This window comes from Cebus imitator, unplaced genomic scaffold, assembly GCF_001604975.1.
Source record: "Cebus imitator isolate Cc_AM_T3 unplaced genomic scaffold, Cebus_imitator-1.0 Scaffold84, whole genome shotgun sequence".
NCBI lineage: Eukaryota > Metazoa > Chordata > Mammalia > Primates > Cebidae > Cebus > Cebus imitator.
Genome location: NW_016107399.1, coordinates 281,216 through 292,004, shown reverse-complemented (window position 1 = coordinate 292,004; position 10,789 = coordinate 281,216). Strand labels below are relative to the sequence as shown.

At 33.6% G+C, this 10,789-nt stretch overlaps 1 protein-coding gene across 1 annotated transcript in view; it reads right to left on the bottom strand.

The window, feature by feature from the left end:
• Positions 1–10,789, bottom strand: part of NUF2 (NUF2 component of NDC80 kinetochore complex) — a 34,629-nt gene that overhangs the window by 20,276 nt on the left and 3,564 nt on the right. The window contains exons 2-5 of the mRNA XM_017534038.2: positions 9,087–9,229; positions 7,694–7,768; positions 6,941–7,017; positions 6,347–6,408 (exon numbers count right to left, since the gene is read on the bottom strand). Coding sequence (XP_017389527.1) covers positions 6,347–6,408; positions 6,941–7,017; positions 7,694–7,768; positions 9,087–9,209 — 337 coding nt within the window. The 5' untranslated portion in view covers positions 9,210–9,229. The remainder of the gene's footprint in view (positions 1–6,346; positions 6,409–6,940; positions 7,018–7,693; positions 7,769–9,086; positions 9,230–10,789) is intronic.

Genomic DNA, 10,789 nt, shown 5'->3' with positions numbered 1-10,789 from the left:
AAAAAAAAAAAAAAAGGCATAGTACAGTTGGCCCTCCATATCTGTGCATTCTGCATCTGTAGATTCAACTGACTGTGGATTGAAAAGTTGACTCTTTGTATCCACAGAGTGCTCAAGAAAAATATTTTTATTTATCTATTTTTCTTTCTCAAAAAGATGTGGGTCTCACTCTGTTGCTCAGGCTGGGGTGCAGTGGCACAATCATAGCTTACTGCAGCCTCGAACTCCTGAACTCAAGGGATTCTCCCATCTAAGCTGCTGGAACAGCTAGGACTACAGGTATGTACCACAACACCTGGCTCATTTTTTAAATTATTTGTAGAAAAAGGACCTTGCTGTATTGCCCAAGCTGGTCTCAAACTCTTGGCCTTGAGCAATTCTCCCACCTTGGCCTCACAGTGATGGAATTATAGGTAAGAGCCACTGCACCTGGCCTCAAGGAAAATACCTTTCAAAAATTAAAGTGAAATAAAGGCTTTTAAACAGCACTACAAGAAGTATCAAATAGAATCCTTCGTGTGTAAGGAAAATCGTACCAAGATAGAAATTTGGTGTACTTAAAAGAACATGAGTTAATATAAAAGAGATTTTTCCTCATCTAAAAAAATCCCTTTGAAAAAGAAGTCATTATATCAAAAAGATAAATGCTCTTGTATGTTTATTGTAGCTCTGTTCACAATAGCAAACATATTGAATGAACCTGTGTCAATCAATGGAGAATTGGATTTAAAAAATATAGTATGCATATACCATAGAACACTACTCAACCACTAAAAAGAAGAAATAATGTCTTTTGCAGCAATATGATTGGAACTTGAGGCCATTATCCTAAGTGAAATAACTGAGAAAGTCAAATACTGCACATTGTCACTTATAAGTGGGAGCTAAACAAGGGTACTCACAGACAAACAAAGTAGAACAGACATTGGAGACTACAAAATGTGGGAGGGTAGGAGGGGGATGAGGGTTGGAAAATTACTGATTCGGTACAATGTTCACTACTTAGGTGATAGGTACACTAAAAGCCTAGATTTCACCACTATGCAATATATGTATGTAAGAAATCTGAATTTGTATCCTCTACACATATTTTTTAAATGTTAAAATAGAAAATCCTTTAAAAGATAACTGTTTCATGCAAATCTAATATCAAGTAAGGTGTATAAGATATCTGCAAAAGTAAAATTTATGACACAAAAGCACAAAAACCAGTAGTAGAGAAAATAAAGGTATATTATTGTAAGGTATAATATATTTGAAGATAGACAATGGTATGTTAAAGACATATACATATATACTAAGCCTTGGAGCAAATACCATTTAAAAAAGACATATAGCTGATAAGCCAATAATACAGACAAGATAGAATACAGTTTTCATATACAGTATTATATAAAACAAAATTTATTTTAATAAATCAAAATAAGATAGGAAATGGGGAAAACAGGAATAAAGAACAGGACAAAGAGAAAACAAACAGCATAAGGGGATTTAAGCCCAATCATATCAATAACAACACTAAATGTAAATGGTCTAAGACTCCAATTAAAAGACAGAGATAGCAAGGTGGAATTTAAAAAGCAAGATCTAACCATATGCTGCCTACAAGAAACTCATTTTGAATATAAAGACACAAGTTACAAGAATGATATAGCATGGTAATACTAATCAAAAGAAACCTGAAGTAGCTATGTTAATACCAAATCAAGTACATTTCAGAGCAAAGAATATGTCATCAAGAAGATATAGCAATTCTAAATGTGTATGCTTCTAAAACTAGAGCTTCAAGTTACATAAAATAAAAATGAAAAGAACAGGCAAAACAGACTAACAATCACAGCTGAAGATGTTAAGAACTGTCTATCAACAATTCAATAGAAAAACCAAAAAAAAAAAAAAAAAAAAAAAAAAAAAAAAAAAAAAGGCTGTAAGGATCCAGTAGGCTTGAACAACACTATTAACCAACTGGATCCAATTAACATGTTTAAAACATTCCACTCATCAACAGCAGTGCTCATGGAACGTTTACAAGGGTAGACCATGTGACAAGCTGAATAACAGCACCCAAAGATGTTCAGGTCCCATTCTTTGGAATTTGTGCATGTTATCTCATTGGCAAAGTAGCTTTATAAGTATAATTAAAGATCTTGAAAATTACTGTAGAATATCTAGGTGGGCCCTAAATGCAATCACAAGTATCTTTATTAGAGGAAAGCAGAGAAACATTGAACTCTAGACGGAAAATAGAAAGCAATGTGACCATGAAAGCAGAGAGAGATTTAAATATGCTATACTACTGGCTTCAAAGAAAGAGGTCATGAGGTGAGAAATGCAACCTTAGAAGCTACAAAAGGCAAAGACACTGACTCCCTTCTAGTGCCATCTGAAAAAAGACAGCTTTAGTAACACCTTGGTTTTGGCCCAGTGAAACCAATTTTGAACTTCTGACCACTAGAACTATAGGAGAATAAATGTATGTTGTTTTAAGTCACCAAGTGTGTGGTAATTTATTACAGTCACCATAGTGAACAAATACAGACCATATTCTGGGTCATAAAATAAGTCTGAAAACATTTAAATGGATTCAAATGATACAAAGTATATTCTCTAATCACAAAAAATTTTTAACAAATCAATAAAAAGAAAAATCCCCAAATATTTGGAAAGTAGACAACACACTTATAAATAACCCATACATGAAAAAAGAAATCAAAAGAGAAATTAGAAAATATCTTGAACCTAATAAAAACAAAAACACAACATCCCCCTTTAGCTGGGGGATGTAGCTAAAGCAGTGTTAGAGGAAAATTTACAGCACTAAATACCTATATTAGGAAAGAAGAAAGGTATCTAATTAATGGACTTGGCTTCTGCCTTAAAAAAAAAGAGTAAATTAAACCCAAAATAACCGTGAAGAAAAATAATAAGCTCAAAATTCAATAATAATAATAATAAACCAGAAATGACATATAGAAAAGTCAATGAAGTCAAAAGCTGGTTCTTTGAAAAGTGATAACCAGACTGGTTAGGAAAAAAAAGAGTGAAGAAACAAATTATTAATGACAGAAATGAGAGGATGTTATTACCTTCCCCAATTATATTAAAATAATAGGGGAATATTATGAACAATTTTATGCTAATAAATTCATCAACCTAATAATTCCTTTAAAAAGATAAATGACCAAAGCTCACTCAGGAGTTTTGACAATAAACAACCAGAATAACCCTTAACGTATTAAAGAAATTAAATTCTTAACTTTTTCCACAGAGAAACCTCCAATCCAAGACAGAGTCACTGGTAAATTCTACCAAATGTTAAAAAACAATAATAATAATACAAATTTTAAAAAGATTCCCAAAAGTGGAAGAGGGCATCTTTCCAAACGTATTGTAAGAGACTAGTATATCCTGATATTCAGATCAGTCACTGCAGTGTCATCGTACAAAAACTGCATAACAATATCTATCATGAACAGAGACAAAAAAGACTTAATAAAATATTAGCAAATCAAATCTAGCAATATATTAAAAATATATCATAACCAAATGGCACATCCTGAATGCTAGGTTGTCTTGATATTCAAAAATCAAACAATGTAATTTGCTAGATTAAAAGAGAAAAGTCATGATTATCTCACTAGAGGCAGAAAAGGTATTCAATACCCTTCATGATAAAAAAAACTCTCAGTGAAGTAAAGTAAAAGTTGTATATTCTAATAAAAAACATCTGGCTAGGTGCGGTGGCTCACGTCTGTAATTCCAACACTGGGAGCCTGAGGCAGGTGGATCATGAGGTCAGGAGTTTGAGACCAGCCTGACTAATGTGGTGAAACCCCGTCTCTACTAAAAATACAAAAATTAGCAGGGTGTGGGAGCATGCATCTGTAATCCCAGCTACTCAGGAGGCCGAGGCAGGAGAATTGTTTGAACCCGGGAGGCAGAGGCTTAAGTGAGCCAAGATCATGTCACTGCACTCCACCTGGGCAACAGAATGAGATTCTGTCTCAAAAAAAAAAATTTTTTTTTTAAAGAAAATCTTACAACTAATACTTAATAATGAAAGACTAAATGGTTTCCACCTAAGATCAGGAAAAAGGCAATGATGACTGCTCTCATCATTGCAATTCAACATTATAGTAGAAGTCCTAGCCAGTGCAAAAAAAAAAAAAAAAAAAAAGAAAGAAATAAAAGCCATCTCTATTGGAAAAGAAGTAAAACTTTGTTCTCAAATAGTATGATTGTCAATAGTGAAAATCCTAAGGAATCTACAAAAAAAATCTACTAAAATAATAATTGATTTTAGCAAGGTCAATATATAAAAATCAATTGTATTTGTCTACACTAGCAATAACTAACCAGAAAATTTAAATTAAGTTTACAGAAACACTAAAAATTTGATTTAGGCATAAATGTAACAAAATTTATTATACAAGGCTTGTACTCTGAAATTTATAGAACATCATTATGAGAAATTTAAGAGCCTTAATAAATGAAGAGATATACCATGCATATGGACCAGAAAACCCAATATTATTAAATTGTCAAGTATCCTTAAAATGAATAATACATTCAAAGTAATCTCAATCAAAATGGCTTTTTCAGAGGAAGAAGTGTAAAAAGTGATAAGGTGAAAATACTAAAATACATACAGAGATGCAAAGGACCAGAATAACCAAAATATCTTGAAATTGATGAAGAAAGTTAGAGGAGTAACACTGATTTCAAAACTTACTATAAAGCTAAAGTAATCAAAGTACTGCTTGACATAAAGATACACATACAGATCAATGGAGTAGAATAGCAAGCTCAAAAGTAGACTCATATAAATATACAATTAATTTTTAATATACTTCCTTTTTTAAAGGAGTTTTAAGTTCAAAGTAAATCTGAACAGGAAGTAGACAGTTCCCATGTATCTTGGATCCCAACACATGTACAAACTCCTCTCCATCAACTTCCCTCACCTGAGTGGTATATATTTGTTACAACTGATAAACTTGTACTGACACATCATTATCACCCCAAATCCACAGTTTATATTAGAGTTCACTCTTGGTACTGTACATTCTGAGTTTTGACACATGTATATGTGGATAATGACATGTATCTACCATTAGAGTGGCATACAGAGTATTATTACTGTTCTAAAAATCCTTAGTGCTAGAGGGATCCTATTCATCCCTCCCTCACCCCTAACCCCTGGAAACCACTGATCTTTTCATTGTCTCCACAATATCGCCCTTTCCAGAATGATATACAGCTGTGTAGGCTTTGCAGACTAGTTTCTTTCACTTAATAATATGCATTTAAGGTTCCTCTATGTCTTCTCATAGCTTGCTAGCTAATTTTTTGTAGTGTTGAATAATATTCTCTTCTCTAGATATACTACAGTTTATTCATTCGCCAAGGTTACTTTGAAGTTTTGGTGATTATGAATAAAGTTGCTCTAAACATCTGTGTGAAAGTTTTTGTGTGAATATAAGTTTTCGATTCATTTGGGTAAATACCAAGGAGCATGATTGCTGGATTGTATAGTAAGAGTATGGTTGGTGCTGTCCTCTCTACAGTGAGTGACTTCTCACAAGATCTGATCATTTAAAAGTGTGTGGCAGCTTCTCCCATGTGCTTTTGGTCTGCTCTGGCCATGTGACATACTTGCTCCCCCTCTGCCTTCTGTCATGACTGTAAGCTTCCAGAGGCCCCCCCAGAAGCAAGTGGATGCCGGCATCATGCTTCCTATGTAGCCTGCATAACTGTGAGCCAATTAAACCCCTTTTCTTTATAAATTACCCAGTCTTGAGTATTTCTTGATAGCAATGCAAGAATAGCCTAATACACACACCAAATTTCTTAACTTACAATAACTTGATGGATAAATATCACAGTTGAATTAAGGGACAATTAAAGCTAGAGTTTTAAATTCTAATATAATATCATGACTATTTTTATTAATGCTAAAATAATTTCTTTATACCAATAAAATTGGTATGATGAATCCAGTATGCAACATCAGATTTGCATATTATTTGTACTCATATTCCCAAACTTATAGAACTTTTTTTTAAATGGAAGGAGTTTAAAAACAAAAACAGAAGAACAGCTTTTCTGTGGCTCCTAAAAAGAAAAAAATCCAACGAGATATTAAAACTTCATCCTTAAAAATGGGATATACTTTCTAGGGCCAATTTCCTTGAAGTTTTTTTTTTTTTTTTTTTTTTTTGTTTTGGAGTTTCATTCTTGTTACCGAGGCTTTTTTTTTTTTTTTTTTTTTTTTCACGTTTACTGATGGAAAGATGAAATGGTAGATTGAAGCCAGACATTAAAATTGTTTTAAATTCTCACTTACTTGGACACAGAACATCAGCAGTCTCAAAGTCATGCACCCGGCAGATAGGCAAAAATGAGTCCCTTGAAGATAAAGTACAGAAAGACTACTGAAGTATTTTGCATGTTAAATACTAAGCCATAGGACATAAACATCTTATTTTCAAAAAGAGATTTCTGCATATATTTCTCAAGATCAGTGGACAAAGCCGGAAGTCTACTATAATATACAACCCTACAGCACTGAAATATATTTTTTCTGTATACTAATCATGTAGTCATGTAATATTAAAGTATAGTTACAGATTCTAATAAACAGTACATAATCTTAGTGACACCCAGACATTTTAAGAACTCAAACCTCTACACAAAGATGGTAAACAATTTTAGACTATAGTATCTTAGAATTTCAATTAAAAACATGCTGAGAAAGTGCCACTGTTAGAGGCAGTTCTGTTTGGTGGAAGTCTACAATTTTGAAATTTTGAATGTATATGAGATGGAATGAGAGAAAAATAGTAGATATTCCTTACCAAAGAAAATCATGTTATTAAGAAAGTTTAATGTAATACAAATATGAATGTAGACTAAGATAGTAAAATCACTTTTTACTCACAGGTGAGTAACTAAATTGCTGAATGGTAAGAAGCCTTCCATTAAATGTGGATACATGACTTCAGAGTTCACTGGCATCTAAATGCAATAAACCAGGAAATCGATATTACACATTGATTAGACAAAATGAGAAAAATCTTCAACCATAAGAAACCATAACAATAGATTAAGATCAAAATATATTAACTTATCATCATTAAATTAAAAACCTTAATACATATCCTAGTATAAATCCAGAGTTTCATTATTATTAATGCTAGGTTCATAGTAGGTGCTTAATAAAGATTTTTAAATGAATTTTAAAAAATGCAGTAAGGTTAGCATTTAGTAAACATCAAGTACTTTGCAAACACCTAATTTGCTAAAAGCTCAGTGGCCTCATTTCAATGGTTTCAATCTTACTGCATATCTTCTACTCTAATTTTGGAGTTCTTCCTGAGAAGAGAACAATATGAAGACTGCTATTGTTTATTACAGTCTCTGAAGACAAAGCTATAAATCTTTAACAATTGCATAGCATCAATAATCTGTGCCATTTAAGTCTTTTACTATGGTTTTCATCTTACTAAAGCTATCAGTATAAACCATTATTATGCCTAAGATCCCATTGTAAGTGACATTAATTTTATATGACTTTGAATTTGTTAAAAATAAAGTCAAGAACTTCCTATCCTAAAAAGCCAGTAATGCATTGTAAGCAGAACTGCAATAACAACAAAAAAATCCCCATAATTTTGCCTCAACTTAAACTCACCATGTAAAAATGCTCCAGTCGAATTCCATATACTATTTGTAAGGCTCTCATGTAGATCATGTGCAAGACTTCAGGCTACAGCAAAAAATAACTTTTAATAATCTGATGCATAACTCTAAAGCTACATCACTATCATTATTACCATACATTATAGTCAATGAAAGAAAAGAAGAAGAAAGCAACAAAGTTATATCATTTCCCTTGAAATATTCTTTATTTTTTCCAAATTTTAAAACATCTTATGATGCTTAACTTTGCTCATTCATAAGTGGTCAGTGGGATGGATCAGCTATTTAAGAATGAGAGCAAGTATATACAAATCAAGCAACCCATCTGCCTTAGGAAATGGAAGAAGAGTTAGTCTTTCAGAACAGGCTGATAGGCATGTGGCAGAAATAATGGCATACTGAAAATGTGTGTGTGTGTGTGTGTGTGTGTGTGTGTGTGTGTGTGTGTGTTTTAAAGAACACGGGAAAGCTTGTTTGCTGCCATAGACATTAAGGTTCCCTTAGATTTGAAGTTTAAGGGAACCCTTGATCAGCAGGTATAAATGGTTATATGAGATTTTAAAAATCTGATCTTCTAAAACAGCAGGTCCCAAAAGCTGGCCTGCGAATCTATTCTGATTCATGTATTAATACAAGTTTACCAGGTGAGTAGTAATATGAGAAACATAGGAAAAATGTGCTAATCTTTTAAGAAAGCTGAATTTACTCAGTTTGAAGACATCATTTATTCTAAGAGTATGTCTTCCATTTTAAAGAATCAAAGTGGGTAGTGAGATTGAAAAGTTTCAGTTCTACATCATTAAAACAGGTTTTACAATGTTATCACTTCAAGTCCAACACAAGAAACTGGAAGGAGACTTTGGGATTTTCTGTGACACATAAATAGTTCACTTTGTATTTAATAACTAAAGATATAAAAAACAATACCTGTCAAAACAAGTCAATTCCCCCTGGGGCATAATGCATGAAAATTAATCTGTAAGCTTCCAAAGAGGATTATTTCTAAGCATTTTTTGTGGTTCAGAATCACTTGGAATAAGTTCCTTCAAGCCCTACCAATAAATGATACTCTCAGACCACTATTCCAATAATAATAATAAAAAATCTAATATACTTTAATATGGTTTAGAAGCTGTTTTTTTTTTTTTTTTTTTTTTTTTTTTNACCATAATAAAGAATTGAATCCTAATGGGAATGTAGAAGTCACCACACATATAAACTTAGTTTTATTTTTAAATTACCCTAGGTGAGAGATTCCTTCTTGATGAAAATGACTGGTCTCTATCAAATAGGAGGGCATATCCCTTTCTTGCCATACTATAGAGCTAGTAGCTTACTGTTTTCTTAAATACCATTATCCACATGCAAACATAGCCACCTTTTACCTTTGGATTTGGATAAAGATCATTCTTTGTCAGGTTTTTACCATCAGCTCCTGTTAAGATCTTATTGCGAACATGAATCACAATCTCAGCTATATTATATCTGGGGAAAGACAAAGTTTCCATCTTGAAAGTTTCCTGTTAATCTGAAAGAAGAAAAAAAAATATTAGAAATATCACATAATCAGTAGCTCTTATTATCTGGAAACCGATAAATATAAGGGCAAAATGAATGAGCCAAAGTTGAACTATTCATAGCAGTGTTAACTATCATAAAACAAAGATAAAGACAAGTATTTATATATGTATCCTAAGATGACTTTTATTCTAAAGTGACATGGTTATTTTCTGCTAGTTTTCTTAGTGTTGTTCTCTTTTATGTGGAAAGGAGGGCTTTGGTTGAATAGGTAGATGAGAAACCATGTGGTTCTCTTTTACATTAGAGGGCCAGGAGCTTAACAAGACCAATCCTGATAATTCTCAAAGCAAGGCATATAGGCAACATCATGAGCAGAAGTTATATATAAAAAACAAGGGCATAAAAAATTGTATTCTGATTTGACATCCTATTCAATATATACATAGTGAGATACCTAATAAGGTTTTAGATGCAAATAGAAGAGAGAAAAAAACCAGAGTAAGAACATACGATATAATTGGTAGGAATTCCTATCACCAGAGTGAGAACTTTAAGAAAAACGAATAACCATTTCTTCTAATGTCTTCACATAGTAAGTTATTCCTACCTGTGTCTCTCTAGAGTAGTAGTTCTCTAACTTTACCCCCCAAGGGCATATCTGGCAATGGCCGGAGACATTTTTGGTTGTCAGCACAGGAGTGTGGGTGCAACTAGAATCTAGTGGGTAAAGACCGGGAATGCTGCCAAACATCCTACAATGTATAGGGTGGCCCCCACAGCAAATAATTATCCAGTTCAAAGGTCAATAGATGTAGGAAAAGATGGCCAGGGGCAGAACTGTGTTACTTATAGTTAAATGATTACAAACTTACTTTGCTTTTCATACACTGAGATTTGTGTCACGGATCAAATATTCTTATGCAAGTACTCTGGGAAGGAATGCAACCTCTGCTCACAAGACTTGGGAGGGTTTTTGCAGATGGGAGCTTGCAGGACAGAAAAGTTTTGCCTATGTTCTCAGAATATGGAGTAATTCTGATTGCTCTGTGTCCTCAACGTGGAGATAAAAAAAAAAAACCCTTGATTTATTATGGGTGGTCAGACCTTAGGGCGCCACTGTGCCTCTTTTGCATATGCACCTGGATAGACAATGGGTGGTAAAAACTCCGTGTCTTAGCATTTCTTAGAAGAGCCACGCAGACACAAGCTCTTCCCCTGGCCATCTTCCTTCTCAACTCCCCTCCCCATAGCCCAGCCTGCAAGATTGACAAGATAATGCACCCAATAAAAAGCGTGTGGAGCCCAGAGCTCAAGGCCATCCCAGTTCACCCTGGACCCCTGGACCCATGCTGTGAACTTCTACCCTTGTCTCTGTCTTATTTCTTTTCTCACTCCCTCGTCACCGCTGGGACATGGGGCACCCACGTACAGGGGTGATGTTAAAAAAAACTTGTTTTTGATGGCTGCATAATATTCCATGGTGTATATGTGCCACATTTTCCCTATCCAGTCTATCATCGATGGGCATTTGGGTTGGTTCCAGGTCTTTGCTATTGTAAACAGTGCT